This window comes from Megalobrama amblycephala, linkage group LG7 (assembly GCF_018812025.1).
Source record: "Megalobrama amblycephala isolate DHTTF-2021 linkage group LG7, ASM1881202v1, whole genome shotgun sequence".
Classification (NCBI taxonomy): domain Eukaryota; kingdom Metazoa; phylum Chordata; class Actinopteri; order Cypriniformes; family Xenocyprididae; genus Megalobrama; species Megalobrama amblycephala.
The window spans coordinates 18033370-18057013 of NC_063050.1; the positions used below are offsets into that span (position 1 = coordinate 18033370).

A 23644-nucleotide genomic window follows, 5' to 3' on the forward strand; every position below is an offset into this window, starting at 1 on the left:
TAGTGGATAAATTTATGTAGTTGCTGTGGAGTTGATTCAACTCATCGACTAGCATGTGCCGTCATGTTAATCTTTTGTGCAAATCCAGTGTTGAATTGACCTCGTTTGTGAAGCAGTCCAGTGTAAAACGACGACATGGCAACAACACTCTACAACAACAACTCTTCCTCTTCTATAAAGCAGCCCAACATGGCCTCACCTCCTTTGTTGCATGTTCTCAGGGGCAGGGTTTATGTCAATTTTGGGGTTTGTGATGCCATCAACCCGGGAAGAAGCCCGTTGTAGTCCCTACAAGCCATTTGTTGTAGTCCTTTCTGTAAAAGAAAATACCTCCCTTTGAACATGTCGTAACTTTGCAGATGTTGTTTATGCTCTAACAGCAACATTACACACTAACTAAAGTTAATCAAGGACCCCTTTAAGATGATCTACATTCAATATCGTATTGAAACAATTTTAATAATTTAAAAGCCAAATCAGCGAAATTTCCTCCCACTATATAGGTCATTCCCACCTTCAGATTACAGTTAAACCAAATTATTAATCCACAGTTCCTGATCAATAGCAATACATGCATGAGCATCACAGCAAGAGGGCAATCTTTTCTGAGTTTCTCTTCTGAACCCAACAGTCTAATTCCCATCTAGATTAGCTGCGCTCTGATAAATTATGCTGTGTTATGGATACATTCCTGGTCCTTCAAGGTTATATAACATTCAATATGCAGTAGAAGAGTGAGAGACAACTAAATTCAGGTCAGGACACAGCAGGACGCTTTCCTTTTCATGTTTGATCCAGAGGGTCACTTCTGCAAACTCATTAAGACAGAAATGCAAATGATCTTCTCTTTCACGATATTTCTCTTTTTTGAAGAAAAAGGGCAATTATTGTGCCTACAGTTTACTGTAAAAGAAATGCAAGAGCTGTGCATTCATGTAGCTACCAGTGCAGGCTACATTTAGATGTGTACGTTAATATGTTTGCTGACAGTCGAAGGTCCAGTGATGACGCAATGTTCGACTTTTAAATGATGTATAAGCAGAGTGCGTTTTCCTTTGAAGTCTCACTGAAATGTGGATAGATCTATGTTGTTGTCCTCACTATGAGGTTAGATATCCTCATGTTGGAAAATAGGGTAAATTATTGAGCTGTATTATTCTAGACACACAGAGCTGGCTTCCCATACAGAGAATGATCTTTGACTAAATTGCATTAAAACTTTGTGCTTCATGAAACTGGAAAATGCATCCATACACCTCATTTCATTAATTAACACTTATTCATTTGCCAGATACTGTACTTTTATTAAAAGTACTAATGCATTTATTGTATACATTTCATTAGCATGTGTAGGTCCTGGAATTTTTCTGGCCATCAATCTGTGATTTGGCAATTTTGATGACAGAATTACAGCATGTTGTTTCTATATGCACAAATTTAATTAGACCTACATTTTACTAAAAATACATCAATAATTTCTATAATTGAAGTTAAAAAACCTATTAATGTCTAGGCTTTTTGGTGACTGTCCAAGATTTTTACTCATTCCTATGCATCATGACGCGAATTATGGTGTAACTTCCGTTAAGCTGTAAACAATTAGTGAAAGGCTCACTCTATGAACGCAGTAAAACGTTTTTGTTTTTTTTAACTGGGTACAATGAGATGAGATTATTCTACTCACCCTTCAACCATCAAACATTAAAAGAACATTTTAAACTGTAAAAGTATCAACAAGGCTACTTTCAACAGAACACGAATAATCCCAAAAGCACGATTCTTTCCACAGCAATAACGGACGGGTTAAATATCACTCTAGTAATCAAAATATTAAGTTAAGCATTGCTGATACTATTTCCAAGTGATTTCTGTCATTTTGACAGATAATAAATTGTATTTACCTGTGAAAACAAACCTTGAAAGAGACTTGATTTGAGGTGAAAAACGAGAATGCATTCCAGTAAATTATTAATGGGATATATTGTAAATTAAATTGGGAGAACAGACCGCAAATGTGCAGTATATGTTGTTCTTTTTCATACCATTATAGCAGAATGCAAAGAGAAAAAAAGAAAATAATCACAAGGAATAGAATCAAAGACTTTGTAAAGAAAGATGGTGCACATTTATTTTTATGAATGGGAGAAAGTTCAACGTGCAATATGGCGGAATAAGTCCAATCGCCGAATGTTAAAGTCATCGCGATGCGCGCTTTTTAAAGAGCACTTAGGACTGTGCATGCGCATTAATTGATCCCTTGAAAATGCCGTTTTTTTTGTCATGATTCAAGCGTTTAGAAACAAAATTTATGAGACAGTTGTTGTCAGCGTTCATTGGTGATTTCAAATATGAAATTTAATCGAAAGCTTGGCAAACAGTTTTGGAGAATTTGACGTTTCCCCATTCAAAGAGATAGGAGCCACACTTGCATGCCCGAGAGTCGTTTCAAAGATGGCCGCCGAGTGAAATTACTTGTTTTAAAGGGACTTTGAATGCAGCGACTGAAAAGAGCTCTTGCCATAGATATTCTTATTATAATATGTCACGTTAAAATACCAAGCGTTACATTATTCTAATGATGTCTGAAAATAAAACATGAAGGAAAACTGACAGTTCATTCAGTAAATGTGACAGATACGCTTTATTTGTAGCCTATATGGAAACCTTATGATTTGAAATGATTCATTTCAGTCTTTTAAAAGGAAGCTCCCCAAACCGGAAATGGCACCCATAATTCAAAACGCAGCAGGCCCGTCAGGAATAAGGTGGTTAAGTGCCTGTTTTGATCATTCTGTCAGTTTTAATGTATTTCATATGCAGCCTTACATTAAAACAAATGTATCAAAAAAAAAACAAAAAAAAATCAACACAGTTTACAATAAGGTTAGATTGTCCTAAACCAGCCTGTCAGGTTAATGTGTGTTTGTATGTAATTGTCCTTTTGTTTTCAAGCAACTATCTCTAATCAATCTATGAGGACAGAATTCTAACATGCATTATATGAAAATGATTTAGCCCTATTTTTTTTTTTTTTTATATATATACTAAAAACAACATTTGTTTGACTTAATTAAAAATCTCGTCAGTGCAGACACATTTAATAATTGTCAAGAATCTGTGATTTTAAAATAATAAATGTTTTGCTGGCTCCGGGCTATGGAATTACAGCCTTACATTTAAATAACCATGCATTAAAATAAATCCACACAGTTTACAATAACAACACATCTGTCCTGCTATGCATACATTACATTTAAAAACTGAAAGGTTCGATTGTTATCCCAGGAGCCAGTCTCAGTGAGTGAATGCGCGAGTGTGTGTGTGTTTAAGGCTCAGTTTTCCGCTACACTCTGGAATGCGGCCAGTCCCGTCTCTCCCTCCCGTCTCTCTCTCTCTCTCTCTCTCCCTCTCTTGATTCCACATTCGGGTTCCAAATCCAAAGCCTTTGATCTTTCTCGCTGTGTCTCCTTTACCCGGAAGAGAACCGTCGCTTTCCCTCTCAGCTGGGATGAAGGCGCGCGTGGAAATGTTGGCCCATCTCCATCCTCACACCATATATGGTCATACAAAGGCTGGGGATGAAAGAGGCCGCCGCCGCCAGATCAAAGGCAGCCACGGCTCCGCCCACTGACCCCACCTCCGCCTGCTTTATAAAGATCTGCCTCCTACTCCAAACTTATTCTCACGCAAGCCGCAGAAACACTTCCCAATGTTTTTCTTCCCCTTTCTTGTTTTCTGCTACACTGAGGGAGGGCTCCTTGAATTTATCTGCTTTATATATTTAAATCTCGCTAGCAGTAATTTTGTAGCTGTTCACATTTATGCTTTATTCATCATAACTATTTCAAAAAATCTGCTTAATAATAATAATGCTGATAATAAGATTTTTTGTTTTGTTTTTTTTTTTGTTTTTTTTTTAAAACACTTTGCGGGAGATATTGTATAATTTAGGCTATTATAAGGCTATGTCATTGATTAATTAAATGTATTTCAATCAAATACATTCCTCGTGAAATTTTAGAGCACGATACACAATGTGCATTTTTGGCAAAGGTTACTCGTATGGAATAGAAATAATTCGTTATGTATGCTCGAAAGTGACACCTAAGATCAAGTGAAATTACAAAAACGTGGCATATCAAATAGGATGATTATACAGTGTATGTTTTATAAATGAAAAATGTAAATTTAGATTACCTTGAGAACAAAAGAAGCAGTCAGGTCAACTTCAAGTATTCATTAAATCAAGCAATATGCATGAGAAAATTGATTTAACAATATGACTAAGAGATAAAAACAACTTCCTAGATTTTTTTTTAAACACAATCTCATCCTCGATTATACTGTTGCATTAAAAAAAAAATAATGTATTTACATTTTTGCATCTTTGATTTCACCCTTTGCAAGCCAGTGCAGATCAATGATTATAAGCTCATATTCCATAAGGTGTTTTTCTCTAGTTTAATGTTATTTTTTTAGCATTTATGTTTCTTATTCAAATGATAATTTATTATTAAACATGTTTTAAATATTGATATAATCTAATATTTCTCTGCTATTTTTTTCTTCTGATTAGTTCATAAATCTAAAAGAAGCACAAATGTGCTGTTGATATTTACTATTGGAAACACTAAACAAATTAAATGTACTTGTAATAATTAATAATTATATATTAGCCTATGTTATCAGCCATTCCACACATTTAATTTGAATCATTTCAATTCAAACATGGTACATAAAACGTGGAAACAAAAATATAAATACATATTTAAAATCATAAGATGCCTATACAATGTTGTGCATCTTTGTGGGTTTAATATAAGTATGGAAAATGTTTCAAACATGAAAAGCTCGTCTCGATATTATCGAATTAAACAAAAGAGCCTGCTGATTCGCATGAAACCATTCTGTCATTTAACATTCATTAACATGTTCACAAATCACTTCAGATGTTTCCTGTAAATCCTAAATATTTTATATCGCTTATGTATGATCCAGAAGCTCCTTTCTAATTGGTTAAACTGACGTTGTTACGACACTGTTTTCGTTTCCAACTGCTCCAAAATGAATCTGAAACATGAACCTACACATTTTTTCTCTCTCTCTGTCCATTTTTGTTGGATGAAACGTATAAAATCCCCCTTTACTTTCCTCAGGAGTGTCAAGTCAATGTATGTGCGCGTGTGTGCGCGCGCACGCGTGTGTGAGGTGTCAATCAAAGCGGCGGCTTGCCTTTCATCTCTATAGTCAGTCAGAGATCAGGGGGAGGAGTACAGCACTACACTCTCTCCAGCCCAACATTACTCTCAGTCTCTGCTGAGCTCATTTCTGAAGAGGGACACCTTTTTACCCAAGAAACCAAACGGGAATGACACACAGCATCTGAACTCCAGCACTTTTTTTTTTGAGTCGGGTTTTTTTTTTAACAGTCAGAATTGTCCTGCGTTCATCTGAACTTTAACTTCTGACTCTTGCTTTTAAAAACACCCAAGGAACTGTACTTTAACTTTTTAAAACATTCAGCGCCGCTACATTTCATTTCCCCTCTGGATTCTCGAGTGTTTCACCGGTCGCGCGCTCTTGCTGCAGTTAACCAAACACTCTCGCGCGTGTTTGGAGTGCGCGAGCTGAAAGTATACGGGGGTTTGTGTCGCACGCGTTCGCTTTCCGGGCGTTTGTAGGGTGAGGAGGACTTTCAATCACCCGAGAAATGCCGCAGTTGTCAGGTGGAGGAGGCGGCGGGGACCCGGAGCTCTGCGCCACCGATGAAATGATCCCGTTCAAAGACGAGGGAGACCCGCAGAAGGAGCAGATCTTCGCGGAGATCAGCCACTCCGAGGAGGAGGGAGACTTAGCGGAGATCAAGTCATCTCTGGTCAACGAGACAGAAATCAGTCCCAACAGTAACAATCACGACGTGAGTACACCTCAAACGCACGTGAAGGTCCTGAACAATCTCAGTGAAACTTCATGGGTCCAGCTGTTGTGAAGTTGGGATTTGTTTTCAACATTAAGTGTCATGTTGATATTTTAACCTCTGTTCTGTTAGTGTGTGTGTGTGTGTGTGTGTGTGTGTGAGTGTGTGTGAATGGTTTAAATGGTAGTGCTACACGTGTTAAAGTCAACAAACTTATTTTGACCTACAGAGTCCTTATTTAAGCGAGACAAAAAACACTAAAAGGGCCTCGATTATCATAATTTTCTTTATTGATCACAAAGAAAATGAATGCTTTTTAAAATTTGCTTCGATTTTTATGAGAGTATTCATTCAATCTATCATGAACAATATTTATTTTTTTAACCCACTGTCATTTTTTTTCAAAGAAGGCATTTTTGATCAATATTTCCTTTTACTGATCACAAAAAATAGTATCTATTCAACAGATTTATTTGAAATTTTAATAAGAGATATTTATTCAGTTTATTCAACAATTGTTGAACAGTTATTAAACATATTGTAAATATAATATTGCAATACTACTAGGCTACATCTACTATAACAATGGTAAATATTGTTGTTGTTATTGCAATTTTTGTGATTATTAATACTTATTCAGGAAATTCTGCCGGATAATAGTGTGCAATATGCAGATATTTTAATATTTCTGAAACAGCTCATTATATCTCTGATTGTTTTTTTGTGATACTCTTTTACAAATAGCCACAAAACTGCACTATGCTTATTTTTTAAATATGATATTTGTTTTTAATGTTTATTTTATTAATATTTATTTTTAATATGTATTAAAAATCAGTGTGCCCCATTTATAATGGCGACAAATGAATTTGCCTGTCCTTGTTCAAATTACATATTGCATTTTCACACAAAGGAAATAGTAAATAATTATCCAAATAAAACAAAATGGCTCTGTATATCCATCTGAATTTTGTGAAGCAGCTGTCAGATTAGTATGCTGGTGTAATCTCGTTTCAGTTTATTTTTGTGTTTCTCTCTTTTTTTCTTCTTTTTTAAATTCCCATTACTTGGTCATGTACATCAAGTAAAATGAACTGAAGAATAATAAGATGCTTGGCTTTATTAATGAAATGTATTTCCTCCTGGCATCAACAGCATGAAGGGTTACAGCATGACATGAGAAAGAACAAACTGACGGGCTGAATGTTAATTGGGAAAGCAGTGCAGATCCTCACTCCGCTGGAAGGCACCCAGAGGGAGCTGAACTCCAAATGGAGTTTATTTCCCGGCACTTCTGATTCATAATGCGGAGTGAACGAGAATAGTAGCGAAGCCTTTCTTTTTCCTTCCTCAAGATACCGACCGCATTTGTGGTCAGTCTCCACAGCAGAGAGAAAATGACTGAGTTAATCAATGTACAAAAAACTCAAGTTATCTTTTCCTTATGTATGCCTTCTGCTAAAAATATGATCAAAGCATGCCTTATTTTGTCAGCTTTTGTTTTAGGGTTGAGCAGTTTTACTTCAGATAAAGTCTTGAATTCCACATCAGAAATACGTTGCACATCAGAAATTAAGCTGTTGATATCTCTCTCCTACATTTTTGAACAGGCAGCTAGACAGTCCCAAATAACACCAGACTCTTACCACGACAAGCACAGGGAACATCCGGACGATGGTAAGTCTGGCTTGGGGAAAAAATTGTGTAGTATTATTAATTCTTTGATTCAGTGATGCAATTTTTTTTTTTTTTTTTTTTTTTTTAAAGCATGCTTTTACAAAATCATGGCATTTTCATTCTGTTATGTAAAAACACTCGCAAAGAAATTCTAATGAATCTAAAAATTCGAATGAATACAAGATGCTATTTTTAATAAATATGCTGGTATTCATTCTTTTCATTGATCATGCTGGCTTTGTGAAGGGAATTTCACAGCCCACAGTGTGTTTGTTGTCGACACGTAATGACACGTGCCAGGGAAGTGCCCCATCTTCCTGTGACACGCTGGCCTCCAAACACACCGTCTGAGACTCTATTGTCAAGAGCAGCATGTTGCTGTGATTGCCCGGAGTTCATTTGATCTCTGTTTGCACCCGGGTCTTTTTTACGCCGAGCAGGGCGCTGGGGTCACAGTGAAGTGACTTGATTGTCTTTTGCCCTTTGTTCTCTGCTTGCTGCGAATTAGGATGCAAATTTTCAGCTAAACACTTCAGTGGCCTCAAAACGGCTGCCCCATTTTAAGATACCGTTAGGAACTTCTTGGTTTCCTGTTTAGCTTGAATTTCATGCATTTTTACAAATTTTGATTCATTGTTAATTGGCACTGAAAGTTTTTTTTTTTTTTTTTTTTTTTTTTTTTTTTTAATAGTGACTGGACCACATAAAATATTACTTAAAATAAATTTTAAATCTTGCCTCTTATTAATTCAAGTTGAATTTTATTCTCTTAACAGGCAAGCACCAAGACATGTACAGTAAAGGCCACCCGTACCCCAGTTACCCAGGATACATCATGATGACCAATATGAACAATGAACCCTACATGAACAACGGCTCTCTCTCGCCTCCCATTCCCAGAACGGTGAGTGTTTTCCTGTGCCGATCCCTCGCCGTCCAAACAGTGACATTTTTCACAACTTTATTTTATCTTCCCTCACGCAGCTCGGGGTTATGATGTTAGTTGCTGATTGGCGGCGTGTCTGTGACTAATGCTGTGACCCATATCCATATCTGCTCGTACTGTCTATACTTTTCAGCGTTGCAGATAAAAAAAAAAAACAGCAATATTTGCATTATTGTTTTGGGACTTGCACTCTTATGGATAAATGTACAGAACTTTACCCTCTCGATTATTCTATAAAACAACCGCTGATGGAAGGAGGGGGTTTATAAAAAAAAAAAAAAAAAAAAAAGATGGTGGATACGCTAGCAGCTGTCCACCCTAATCCTGTTTGGTAGTTTTTGTGTGGTTAAGACTCCCTGTTTGGCAGTTGACTGGTGCCTGGAAGAGACGGCCGCTGCAGGCAGTCTGTGAGCCCGATGAGAGAGAGGGCTTTCTCCGCTGAGCTCATCTCATCCATTGTTTGCACAGCTCTGAATTCAGCTCCTTTATCAGTCTGCGGCTGTGCGATTATGGTTCGGTTTTGCTCGCCGCTGTGGTGACGGTCGCCAAACAGAAGATTGATCTGTAATTGATCAAAGCATTTGGGATAAATAGTTATGACTTGGTTAACATTTTTATCGTTTAGTTCTCCTTAAGCATTTTTTTTATTACTTAAGCATATACATTGTTACACAACAAGATGTGGTTTAGCAGTTTATTGGCAAACACAAAAACGTCTTTGGGTCAGCAAGGTAGTCGCACATCCTTTGTGGTTTAAAGCCTTTTGCTTGGGAGGTACAATAAAATCCACAAATAATAGCAGATTTTTTTCCACTCATACTTGACAATGATTTTGCAGAGTTGTTGCAGAAATCTGCAGCCATTTGCAACTTACCTGAATTTCCTTTTTTTACTCTGTGTGCAATAAAAACGCAATCATGCCAGATCCATTTCCTCAAGCTCCTCCGTCTGTTGTCTCTTTCTCTCCTTTGCGGTGGCTCAAATATTCGGACACAGTATCTCCAAGGTCTGGGATCGGTTTTCAGCAAGATCAAAGGCATCTTCTTTTTTCCCCCTCCTTCCTCCCCCCTTCATTCCCCTGAAGTTTGGATTGATTTCCATTGGCTATGACATTCCAGTGCCTGAACTCCCACCCAGTCATGAAGCAGACAATTTTCTGGTGGTCAGCATTTTTTGTGTGTGTGTGTGTGTGTTGTTGCTACCTGGTGAAACGTCAACCGTACGAGTACAATGTTCTCCAGCCCCCCAACAGTAGTGGATATTGGCATCATGGTGCTTAGTGATCCATGAAAGCTCTACATGTTGCTCTAATCTGATAGACGACATCTGGAAATGGCATCCAGGGTTCCTTTGAGATGACTAACTTGGGGTCAGCAGATAATGTTTCCAGGTAAACACTGGGGCTGCATTGTCTCTGGTGCCTGTAGCTTTGAAGTTATAATATTTTAACATTAGTATGAAATAGTGAATTGGGAATTAGGACAACCTAGGCATTTCCTCCTTTTGAAATGATTTCCCTCGCGCCGGGACGTTTCATGTAGTTCCGCTTATCTCGGGCCCTTTTAATCAGTTGGAGAGAAGAATGGGGTGATGGGGTCCTGGATTTCATTGAATTGTTTAATCTGTTCTCCATCCCCTCTCTTTCGTTACTTCATCTTAAATTGGATTATTTAAAGTTCGAGCTAAAAGTTTCATCTCACTAAAAGTGTTTGAGATGTTACATGTTTGACCTTTGATCCATAAGTTAGTTAATGCCTTTGTCTAAATGAATGAAATGAAAATCAAATTTCCCCGTGTATAATAGGTGGAGCTGAATATCAACCAAATGTACTCCAGTGTAGTGGTTTGTTTACCACATTTTTCTTTTTTAGCTGTGATTTCGGATTCAAAACTTACGTATGTTTGGTTGTGAAGTTGAACAAAAACCATATTTCTCCATGTATAGGTGGAGATGATTATCAACCAAATTTACTCCAGTATAGTGGTTTGCAAACTGCATTTTTTTTTTTGGTTTTAGCTGCGATTTCAGATTCAAAGCTTTTTTATATTTGGTTATGAAGTTAAACAAAAACCATATTTTCCCATGTATAATAGGTGTCGCTGAATATCAGCCAAATTTTACTCCAGTGTAGTGGTTTGCATACTGCGTTTTTTTTGTTTTAGCTGCGATTTCAGATTCAAAGCTTATGTATATTTGGGTGTGAAGTTGTTATTAGTAGATTTGACTTAATCGTCAAAGAATACAAACTTTGTCATTGGGCACCGTTGCAAGTAGCATATTCTTTCAAAGTTATGTTTGCGGCAAATATTCACATTTGGTGTGCAAAAGTCTCAGAGAAGAGCATTTGTGAATTTAGAAAAAAATACAAATTAACATTTTGAAAATCTTAAAACAATTAAGTGCATGGAAAGTAGGTTAATTTATTATTTGTTGGTTGCAGTAAGACTTCTACCTTTCAGCTAGGCTGTGTTCTCGTAAAGGCTGTTTTGACGAGGAGCTTGCTCGCCATATGTATGTACGGCTACTGTAGGACATGTGCTGGAGCTGCTGGTGGAGCAACTTCTGTCCTTGTGCTGTTTTCCTCCCCCATCCTGACTGGCCTCTGGCAGTGGAGCTCGGGGAGAACCGACCCAAGATATACACTCACACTCGGCTTGCTTTGATGTGGGATGTGACGGATCTCTCTGTGTGGACATGCCGTGGAATCACAAACCCCCCCAAACCCTGGCTTTGCCTAAAGAGATTTCACACAGCTGGATCATCTACTCTCACTCTGTTCCTTTCTACACCATTCGAAGAAACTACAGTTCCCAGCAGCCCTTGTGTGTGGGTTTTTTTTAACATTATTTATGTCTTGCACTTCATAGTTTTCAGGATTTGCATTATTATTTACGTCATAATCAACACTTTTGAACTTCTAAACTCACCCATATGCCTTCCTAAACACTCTTAGCACATACTTTAAACACACAACATGTCATCCTTTGATGAAGGCAAGTAAAGCGAACCGCCCCCACACATGGGTGATAAGGGGCAAACAAGTAGCCATATCATCTGCTGAGCAGGTCTGAACACCAGCATGGCCTAGACCTCGCAGATTTCAGCAGCCCACGGCCCTTTGAAGTGCACTGGTACAGACCCAGGGTTTTGAAACAGAGGGCCATTGATACTCTGTTTACATCGGCCGGTTACCACAGCCATATTGAATCCATGTGTCGGATGTACAAAGCAAAAAAGGCTGGCAGTGTTATTAGGTGATTTTTCAATGGTTTGCCCTCATGGGGCATTTCACCACCCCCGAAATATTAATGTCAAGTGACCCACTGAAATTCGTTAATTGTAATGTCTTCATAGTAGGGGAGACTGCAAACTCTGAAATTCTTGTCCAGAACACCCAAATTAAATTGCTTTTGTGTGTATTCAAGCAATGCTGTCATATTGGCATTGGTTTTGTTCCTCTTTGTAAGTCGCTTTGGATTAAACCATCTGCTAAATGCATGAATGTAAAATTCATCAACAATTTTTGTAATATAGAATGCCAAGTTTATATCCTTATCATTTTAGTTTATATCCATTATCATTTTTGAGCAGGCTTTGAACAGGCTTGAACACATGAGTGTTTTTTTCTTGACTTTTTAATGCACAGCTATTCTGCGATCCAGCGGTAGCACCTGTTGAGAGGATCCTGAGGGCATGTGCAAGTGAAGTGCAACGTTGTGTTTTGTCTTCGCATCACAGTTGTCATCACTTTTCCTGCATGTTATGTCTCCAGGCCTGGCTGTGACCTCCAGCGGCCTCTTTAAACCCTGCTTTATTTTGACAATAGTAGCTGACGCTGTTGTCCCATTTTGGGTTGTTTTTCTTTTGCACTTCTTATTTAAGTAGTTTTTTTTTTTTACTCCTTTTCATTAAATGTTTGTTGCTTCATTTAGTAGTATTCTCATTCCCAGTGTCATTTGAAGCTCGTTTAGTCTCGAATGACTTAAAATCCCCATGTTTTTCTCATTTTACAATTGTTTGTTTGAGAAGTGACGTTCGATGCGTGTCAGAAACCCTCTTCTATCAAATCACGCTAGTTGTATAACCGTTGAAAATTGTGTAGTATTGCTAATTTTGCTGCGTGGAAACGCCAAAACAGTCAAGTTGAGCGTCTCGTCAAACCTTCGTCATCTCAAGAGAAATTCATCAGTGACAGTGATTGAAACCGCATTGTGTTTGTGTACACGCATCCCTGAACTTCATTTGCACTGCTTTTTACTGATCAATAGAGGCTCTGTGCCACTAGGTTCCACTTTTTTCATATTTTTCTGAAGCTCATTATTTTTTTTTTGTCAGGCTGTTTGTGTATGTGGGGGCAAAAGAGCTTCACATGCTCCATGAATCAGACGCCACTGAAATATTCATGCTCCCTGGTGTAGGAGTTTGGTAAAGGGCTTCTCTGAATTACAGTACAAAGATGGCTCGCCACCAGGCTTTATTAGCAAGGCTGTTTAATGGATGTATAGATAAAGCCTCTCCCCCCCCCCAGTTTCTTGCATGCACTCACTCCCTCTCTTTGTGTTGCACACCGAACCCTCCCTTTGCCTCCGATTTCTCTGACTCTTTCGGCATCTCATAGTCAGTCAGTCAACTCATGTTTGCAGTGGATGGGAGGGGAGGGCTTTGCTATCAGCTCTTTTTGTGTGGTCTTGGCCATAAAAAACACCCTGTTCTTTGAATGTGAAAAGAGCCTGTCTTTAATTTTTGGGAAACTCATAAAAGTTTGTCGCTCCTTTCATATCTGCCGCAGAATTGAAAACAAATGCTTCCTTTTTTCATCCGCCTTTGAACTGGCCAATTATGGAGTTGTGAAAATAAAAATCACCCTGTCAATCTCTCTTGCTCCCTCTCCTCCTTTTTTACTCCTTTCTTTTCCAGCTTTTTCGTTTTAACTTCGCTCTCTTTGATTTCTCTCCTTCGCTCCCTTGTTTTTGTCTTTTTCTGTCTTCCCTTCTCTCTCGTTTGTGTTGAAGGTGTGTGTGTGTGTGTGTTGGGGGGATCAGTGATGTCAAAGTCAAAACCGAGAGCATTAAGAAAACTGGCGAAATGCAATCCAGCTGCAATCCGACATGACGCTGGAAAAAGGGGGCTGTGGAGCAGAGAGCTGCGGCGTATTCCCAGGGCGCACAACTGCTCGCGGCCTTGGCTTTGATCTCTTCAAAGCCTTCTGCCTCCTACTAGATGAAGAGTCTTGGCTTCGTTTCGTGAGCGCTGGAGAGAGAGAGAGAGAGAGAGGGAGGGAAGGGGAGGGTGAGCGAGCGATGGTGAGGGGAATTAGAGGGGGTTGTTGTGCATAGAAATGGATGAGGATTGGGGGGGAGCAAGGCGAACTAAAAAAAAAAAGTGACAAAGATGCACTGAAGGAGGGCGGCAGGAAGTTAAAGGTGTCCTTTTGCCCTATTCGGGCCAAAATCAATCAGATTGTGGGAGTAATTACTTGTAATTCAGCACAAGTCTCAGGGGGTTTTGTTACCTGAGGGACTCTGACCCCAGAAACGGAGCCCAGGCTGGGGAAGGGAGGGCCAGTGGAGGGAGGGCCAGTGGAGGGAGGGAGGGAGGGAGGGGAGAGGTGTTGAAAAGCAGGCTGCCCTGTTGCCGTCCAGCAGAGCAGAAAATGGGAGCACAATGCAGTGATTACCCTTGCAGATGTCCCCATATTTATGTCGGCGATGTTTTGGTGTGGCGTAGGCGGTGGGATTGCTACGGAGCTAACGAGGCTCGGCTATTGTAGTGGAGCGTGTGCCCGGTTCTGCCCCCTCCGAAACCCCAACACACCCGCCCCCAACCTCAAGGCTTTCCCACATTAGACTGAAACAGGGAAACTATCTTGCCCCTAGAGGTGTCCAATTTGTGCAAAATACACTTACTTAAGATGATGATGGCGACATAAACACATTTTCTGTGGCCCATAGAGGAGGGTGGTCTGTAGCCCAACTGTGATGGCAATGTATAGGCTACACTAAAACAACTTTCACTCAGAAATTGCTTGTAAATTTTTAAACAATTGCAAAGAAATGGCAAGTAACGCATTGAATTACAATGTGACATTTTGTAGTAGAAAAACTGACTCTTTTTTTTTTTTTTTTTTTTTTTTTAAAGTGTACATTACATGATTGATTTAATAATGGCAAATGAGATATGTACACAATTTCTGAAATTTATTTCTAAATATGTACTGTATGTTTATAATTAACTTATATTAAAAACATTAAAATATATAAAAATGCTTATTTTTATGTAAACAATTTTTGTATAAAAATTGAATAATTTACAAATATTATTTTAAAAGTTATTTTTATATATATATATATATTTTTAAAGGAATTATTTTCATTCAGCAAGGATGCATTAAATTGATCAAAAGTGACAGTAAATACATTTATAATGTTACAAAATATTTCTATTTCAAATAAATGCTGTTCTTTTGAACTTTCTATTCATCAAAGAATCTTGAAAAAATGTATCACGATTTCCACAAAATATGAAGCAACACAACTGTTTCAACATTGATAATAATAATAAGAAATGTTTCTTGAGCAGCAAATCATATTAGAATGATTTCTGAAGGATCATGTGACTTTGAAGACTGGCGTAATGATGCTAAAAATTCAGCTTTGCATCACAGGAATAAATTACATTTTAAAATATATTAAAATTAAAAAATATATTTTAAATTATAATATTTTCATTTTGTAATATTTATGTTTTTACTGTATTTTTGATCAAATAAATGCAGCCTTGGCAAACAGACTTCTTCCAAATACATAAACTATAACTATAATATATATTTATATACTACTCCATTCTTGTTTTGTTTTCTCCCATGTTTATGTGCTCATGTTCATGCCTCGATCACGGTTTACACAAACTACATAAACCGTAACCATTACCAGTGCCCCCTCATCTCAGCCTATTGTTAATAAGGTTCATCAGACAAATTGACTGCTCTGCTCCTTTGATCTGATCTTTCATCTCTGAATCTGGCCTTCTGCATTACTGTTACTGATCTCAACAGACCTGCATTGTGATGTTTTTTTTCCTATCGCTAATTGATTTGAGCCCATGTGGAGTGTTCATTTATTGCTGAAGGGCCCTTGAAAAATATATAGAGCCCCTTATATGAGACTGCATGTTCAAATACACACTTTTTTTTAGGACATCTGCTATTATACACCCCCTATTTTGTTGTATGATATGCTCTCTGTTTCTCTGGTTGTGGATATGAGACCTGAGATGAGTAGCACTTTGTTTACTTTCCTCAGTTGTTTGATGCTGGATGATGAAACCTATAAAAATACTCCGCAAGACTGCGTTTGTTCATCATTGCCTTTGTGCACCTCGCACCAACTTCTTGCAACCGCTGCAGTGGTTATTAACAGCATCTGTGCCTCCCAAAGGATATGCATAGGTAATAATAAAATTAGATTTACATCTTGGTTTGAGACTACACTATACTGATGGTTAGGCCTGCGAACACTACCGTCGAAATTCTGGACAAACTTGACTTTGTGTTTCTCAAGATCTTAAAAACCTTTTGATCTGAAGTCTTATACTTAAATGTTTGAAATGAGTTTTGTAGACACATGTCTTGTTGATGTAAAATACTTTTGGGAAGTTAAGAACCTGTGATGTGTGTGACATGCTGTACTTTATCTAAAACAATATTTTAAATTTAGAATCTTTTGTAATTATAATGCGTGTGGATTTTATGACGATTGATTGAGACTACATGGAACTCGCACCATTTAAAATAATGCAGGGAAGGCAAAAGGGTTTTAAAAATAGTGAAATGGTGACCAGTTATTGGGCCTAATGTAGACTTTCATTTTAAAGGGTTAGTTCACCCAAAAATGAAAATTCTGTCATTAATTACTCACCCTCATGTCATTCCACACCCGTAAGACCTTCGCTCATCTTTGGAACACAAATTAAGATATTTTTGAATCTGAGAGCTCTCTGACACCTCCATAGAAAGCAATGCAATTACCACTTTCAAGGCCCAGAAAGATACTGATCCGTCGTTTTGATGTTGAACCCGGAAGCGCTGCACTGTGTTCACTACGTCAACAGCGTAGGAGACTGACTGGGAAGAGAAGAGATTGTTGAATAAAGTCGTTATTTTTGTTTTGTTTCATAAAATTGTTCGTCGCTTAATAAAATTAAGGTTGAACCACTGTGTTCACATGGATTATTTTAATGATGTCTTTACTACCTTTCTGGAGCTTGAAAGTGGTGATTGCATTGCTTTCTATGGTGGATCAGAAACTTTTGGATTTCATCAAAATTTTCATTTTTGGGTGAACTAACCCATTAAATGGAAATCTTGATAGTTACTTGTATTAAAAATTAAAATAAAAGATTTTAATTTAAAAAAATTGTCAGTCCAGAAGTGTTATTTCATAGTTTTTATTACACTATTATTCTAAAATGTACACTTAGCAGGTGTGAAATTTTGTAGTGTACGTCGTGGACTAGCTGTGTGTAAAATCATAAAGATTGCTGGAAGCGATCAGTAAGTTACCGAGATTTGGAGATGGCCTGAAATATCGAAGTTTTGAAGCTCTATTTCAAATGATCGAGCATGTAAGCATTTTATATAAACACAAATGCATTAAAATATCTCATTGATGTTGTCAGTTTCAGTTCTGTTGAGAATAGACCTTAGAGCTACACGCCATATTGTTGACGCACACAACATTGGTAAGATGTTTAATAAGTAAAAAAATGAAAAAGTGTTTTCCACAAATTTCTAGTGGACAAAAAAGCATATTTTCATTGCATAATAGTCATGAGTTGCTACTTGCTGTTGCTAGTCTGTTGCATTACAGAAAGGTGGTATTTCTCATTTTTGAGAGCATTTCATTTGAGAAAAATTTGTCTACGCCCCTGAGTGTAAGATGAGTCATCAGTATTTTTCATGTTTTAACAGAAGAGGAACACTGTAAATGCACATTTACTTGACGTTTATTTTACTTTTAAAAGTAAACTAGCTAACACACATGGAATAAAAGCCACAAATGTCAAATTCATTTAAATATGTTCCGATTGGCCGTGATTTGTGTTGTACATTGAGAAGTTTTCAGTATTTTGTATGTTTTGGAACGGTCCATCCATAATGGTATTATTCATATTCCAGCAGAATACTGTAGGTAGGTTTGCCTGGCATACAATGATATTTATACCTGGTCTTTGATAAATATTTATGTATCTCAGATGGCATACATCCATGGAAAGTGGTGCACATGCTGCTTATGCAATGCATTATAGATTTAGGTTGTAATTATTGGAGCTATTTTGAAGATAATCTGCATTAGAATTACTGACTGATGGTTTCTCAGCTCGCTCTGTATCTACACGCCCATGACGTGATGTTATTATGAGCTCATTTTGCGATTGAACATTAATTGAAAACTTCATGGAAATTTGACTGTTGTAGCACATGACGCCTTTATTTACACTTCTGTTTTTCAATCTGTCATTTAATGAACGATGCACAAGAATAAAACCCCAACCATTTGCAGACACAGGGTTGGCCTGATTTTCTGAATCCAGTTTTCTGCGAGCCAGTTTTCTTTTAGTTAGACCAAATCTTGGACCTGTTCCCTCTCTCATCCCATTATCTCCTATTTAATGTCAAGAACACAAAGATCTCACGCACGTTTGCATACTCCACCACCGCGTCTCGCCTTGTTTGCACACAGCCGATGTTTTGTTTGCTTTAGTCTGGACAATAGTCACAAAAGTACTCCTTCAAAAGTATCGAACCGGGGGAGGTGCCCGTCCTGCGTGTGAGCCGACTTTCAAGAGCTTGTTGAAGTGCTCCCTAGTCATGCGTGGGTTGAGAGAAGTCATTTGTTCTCCGGGGATTATAGTGCGAGTGCGTGTGTGTGTGTGTGTGTGTGTGTGTGTGTGTGTGCGCCCCCTCTCAGACTGAGGGTTTTCACTGGCTGATGCTAAATTGAAAAGCAGTTGTGTTGAGGTTAACTAGCTAATTCCCTAACAATGTGGGGAGGCCACATTTATATGAGAGGTTTGTGCGTAATGCGGTATTGTCCTACCTACAAGCAAAACAGTGCGACAAAAGCTTTACGTGATAAAAGAGTGAAGATGTGGGGTTGTTACAATTGATCCCTCGGTCTTATTGAGATGTATTCAGTCTTGAATCTGACAGAACAGGTTTTGATTTCTTGCGGTCTATGAGAAATATCACATTTTCTCTCTGCGACGGAGAACTGCACAAGTAACGAAAGCAAAATAATAAGAGAATTGAATTGAGGAAAAGACTAATTGTGTTTTCTTGTTTGTAAGAATACATCCAATCATGTAGCTTGTTGAGGACAGGTGTGCTATTATTTTTCTTAGTGATAAGGCTTCATTTTTGTCTGGGGGATGATAAAACATCTTACAATAAAGGAAGGACCTCAGTTACATTTATTGACCAGAGTGATGATTTCATATGCCCTATGATTTCTGTGATGCCAAAAATGCGGATGGAATTGCAGAATCATAAAAATGGAATTTACTGTATGTGACAATTTTATTGTTACTTACTGTACTTTATGCGGAATGATGTGGGAATTGGTGAAAACTGGATAAATCCAAAGAACGTCTGTACACTCCACATTAACTTCATCTCCAGAGCTGCTCTGAGAGTTCACAAACATTTCAACATTTAATTTGATAAAACTATTGTGAGATACACACAGAAACTCAAAGGTCTTCACTACAACCCGCCAAAATAAAAGTTCAGTTTAACTTGAAATTATGACCGTAATATAATACTGTTTTACAGTCGAATGTGCACTCTAAAAAAATGCTGGGTTAAAAACAACCCGAGTTGGGTTGAAAATGGACAAACCCAGCATTTGGATTGTTTTAACCCAGCGGTTGGGTTAAATGTTTGCCCAACCTGCTGGGTAGTTTTATTTAACTCAACTGTTGTTTAAAAATGACTGTTTGAAATGAACCCAAAGTATGTTGGAAGTTAACCTTTATTAACATGTTTAATAAATCAACATTTATTAATCAGTTTAATGATTAATAATGAAACAATAAACGTTTATTAAATTGCTTATCAATAAATGTTCACCTTTTGATTATTTTTGTTGCCTCTTGTTTTTAATTTCCAACCAATTTTCGGTTCATTTCAAGCCAGCCACATTGTAATTTTTAAACAATAGTTGGGTTAAATAAAACTACCCAGCATGTTGGGCAAACATTTAACCCAACTGCTGGGTCAAAACAACCCAATCGCTGGATTTGCCCATTTTCAACCTAACTTGGGTTGTTTTTAACCCAGCATTTTTTAGAGTGTACTTAAAATAACAATAATGATAATAGTTTATTAAAACAAGTATTTAAGAAAAATCACACAATTCCCAATTAGAGGTTGAGTACGTATTTTCTGCAGAGCTAATAGCAGCAAAGGTAACTGGAAAAATAATTGTTTCCAAACATACAGAAGACCGCATTTATTTAAAGAAACAAGCTGTATTGATTGTTTTCTCAAATTCATTCATTATTTATGCAGATTCATAGACATGAACTTCTATGCATTTGGCAGACACTTCTTACTGTACATTTCATTAAGATTTTATCATTTCATGCATTCCCTGACAATCAAACCCATGACATTGATGTTGCTAGCTGTGGAAATGCTAAAAGTTTACCTTTAAATATATAACGGTATGCTTGGGATATATAGTAGCTTTGTTTAGGGAAGGTTTTCAGTAGGTTGTTTTTGGGGGTATCCTAAATGGGCAGTTACACTGTGCATTTCCTTCCATTGACTTCCATTCATACTCATGCGGACTCTGGAAACCGGAAACGCAAGATCATGCAATTTATATCACGTGAAGACGTGTGTCCAATAGAAGATATGTGATTGCGTGACCTCTTAACTGAATTAACAGAAAGCTGCAGGTTTGCAGTGTTGCAGGAAAGGGGAGTAGATTGTATATTTTTACATTGTTATATGTTGAATTTATGTTTTTAAAAAAGACGTCACAGAGCGTGATGTCATATCATGACTGTTGCAGTGCCCAAAGAAAATTTGTGTGCTCTTTACAACTATTGAACGTTTATAATGTGTGCAGAGCAGAAATCCACATCTTCTGCTATGTTAATTTGCTTTCAACCGGTGTAGACTTCAGTCTCTTTCCCACCCTCCCCCTGCTCTGCTTCCTCTTTTCTTCTCATCTCAATCCCTAACTCTGGGCCGTAAAGCTCAGGCTTTGTAGCTGAGAGTGTGAAACTAGGTCACTACCCGGCATCTGAAGTAGCTCCATTCACTACAGCCCAGTACCTCTGATGTTGCAGGTACGGTTTGAGAGCTCGCACGTGTACGCACTCACACGGCAACAAACACACGTGCGGCAGAGTCTCACCGCTTCACTCAAACATTAACCTGAGCCTCCAGCCCTGCAGCGAGGGAGAGCGAGGGAGCGGATTGTTCCAGCCCTCCATCACAAGCTCCCCCACAGGTCTCATTCTCTCCTCGCTGCAAGTTCCTCCCAAATCCAGAGTGGCAGCCATTTATGTGCCGTATACCTGTGTGAATGTGCTGGCAAACACCGTCTGCACATGCCAGGCAAATCCCACTCCTTCAAACGCCTGCTCAGAAATGATTCTAGAACTTGACATATCTTCCACCGCTTCCTTCTTTATTCTTGTAGTAGAAAAAATGATTTTTTACGTTCTGAGGGAAACAAAGACATTTGAGTGGTGCGCGCTTGTTGCAAAACTCGCAGGTTGTTTTTGCTGATTGAGCTATTATCATGTGGTTAAACTATCATAGCAATTGAGGAGTTTAAATGGTTTAATTAAAAAAAAAAATTGGTAATGATTCTGCTCTTTACATTGTGGTGGTACCCAGGGTTGCCAGGTTTTCACAACAAAGCCCGTCCAATTGCTACTCAAAACTAGCCCAGTCGTGTTTCGGGGGGGGGGTAAAATCCGCATTTTTGGTGGGGTTCACCTTGTAAAATTTGCATTACAGGGCTAAATATCATGTTATTTGGGGTTGCTTCAATCCGTGGATATGGAAAAACAACCTGCGGCAACAGTGTAAAAGTAGCCGAAAACCGTGGGCTTGGCAAAACTGGCGGTACCAATTATTTCTGTAGAAAAGACTTTTTTCATTTATTCATTTATTTATTTAAAAGTACATTTATTTTAATGTCTATTTTATATTATTTTTATTATATCTATGTATTTATTGTATGTATGTATTTAGTATTGATTAAAATAAATATGAATATAAATAAATAATAAATAAATAAATATTTAATTTTAAAAATATTTAAATTAAAATAAATTAAATATTAGTTATTTATATATATTAATAAAATGAAGAATAAAATAAAGTAAATGTAATTTTTTTATTTAAATTGTATGTATTTAAATTATATTTAAATAAATAATTTAATTTACTTATTTTTGTTTCATTAGTTTAGTTGATTTCTGACATTTTATCGTTATGGACCCTTTTTACAGACAGTGATGACGCGTTTCCACAGTTAATTGCAAATCTTGTAAAGTTTTTAATATTTTCTTTTTTAAAAACTGAATACACATTTATATCTCTATACTTTGTGTTATATTATCTTGGCAGTAAATGGCAAAAAAACTAAACGCTTCTGCAAGGTTGTTTCTAATACAACGGCTGAGGAAGTGACGGCAAATTAGACGTTTTTTTTAAGTTGTGGAAATGCAGTCACAGATTTTCTTTTGCTTTTACAGCACATGTAAATACAATAATAATATTTGCTCTCATCCCCGATTCAACAGTATAAAAGTTTATCCAACTATGATGACTTCTGCTTCTGAGAACACCATGAAAAGGGTCCATTAACAAAAAAATTCTGATTGCTTGAAAAAACAATAGTGTGCCTCTACTCAAGCCGTGTGATTTGATGGATCATTCATGTCTGTAGCACAAATGCTACAGGACAAGTTGTGCGCTAATACTTTGGGTTGTAATGTTAATAGCCTTAATAGAAGGTGAGCCTACTGTACATTTAGCAGTCCTTTAATTTGTGCTTTGCTGCTGAGCTGTTTCCTTTTCATTGTCTGTAAAGGTAACACTAGCGTGTTGCATAGCAGCGATTGGCCAGTGTGATTATGTTGGAGTATCAGCCTTCCATAAATAACTGAGTGAGAGCTGGCTCAGTATGAAAGGAAGGAATAAACAAGTGTTCATTCACATGCTTTCCGCAACATTGTGAAGATCACGAATGCGTGCATTTGGTATGTAGAAGTCAGGCAGGTTTTTAAAGTTTAATGTGTGTGGCTGTTGTGTCAGAATGCATGCTAATGGCACATGGTGTGTGTGTGTGTTTGGTCAGTGGATGCTGTGTTGCCTGCTGACCAGTCCACTCCAGTGGAATGTTTGACCTTTCGGTGGTGCTTTGAAGTGACCAGGTCCTGCTGTGAAAATGAGCCCTGCGTAAGCCGCAAGGTGAACGTGTAGCAGGATGTTGAGGACTCTGCCAATCCCTTATATAACCTCCACACAATTCAAAACTCTGACGAAGTCACCTCACAACCAATCAGCAATGTCTATATAATACTATTGTAAATGTGTTATAAGCAGTCGTCAATTGTCAGCTCAACCCTTTTCACTTTCCACTTAAGCCTTTGTTGTTGGTTAGGCAGCATTATTATTGTTGCCTTATTGTCTTGATAAATGTTGTATTTTATTCTCAGTGAGCTTTAAATCCCTCGTCCTTGCGTCGCCTCAGGTTGGCGCCGTTCCAGCGTTTATGTATCAGATTTGTGTTTGTTTTATGGTTCACATCTGTCAGAATGCAGCGCTGCATATGCCGGTGATGTGGTTTTCTGGGCCATTAATGGGTGAGATGTTTGATGTTCTGTTCCTCTGCTTGACTATTGCAGATGACAGCTGGTGCACTGCTGTCACAATTCTGAATGCCATGCTTTGAACTTAAACTAGCTAAATAAATGTTATTTATTATTATTATTATTATTATTATTATTAATTATTTTATGGTACTAATTATTTTTGTAGAGTAGCCTACCTTTATTTTATTTTATTTTATTTTAT

General features: G+C 37.6%; 1 protein-coding gene across 3 annotated transcripts in view; it reads left to right on the plus strand.

Moving 5' to 3' along the window:
- The first annotated feature begins 5162 nt into the window (after positions 1-5162).
- lef1 (lymphoid enhancer-binding factor 1) overlaps positions 5163-23644 on the plus strand; it is a 52307-nt gene continuing 33825 nt past the window's right edge. For 2 of the 3 annotated variants that reach the window (XM_048196284.1, XM_048196285.1), the window contains exons 1-3: positions 5164-5917; positions 7528-7594; positions 8371-8498. In XM_048196284.1, coding sequence (XP_048052241.1) covers positions 5711-5917; positions 7528-7594; positions 8371-8498 — 402 coding nt within the window. In that variant the 5' untranslated portion in view covers positions 5164-5710. Of the gene's footprint in view, positions 5918-7527; positions 7595-8370; positions 8499-23644 lie in introns of all 3 variants that reach the window. The other variant, XM_048196286.1, reaches the window with a different exon arrangement.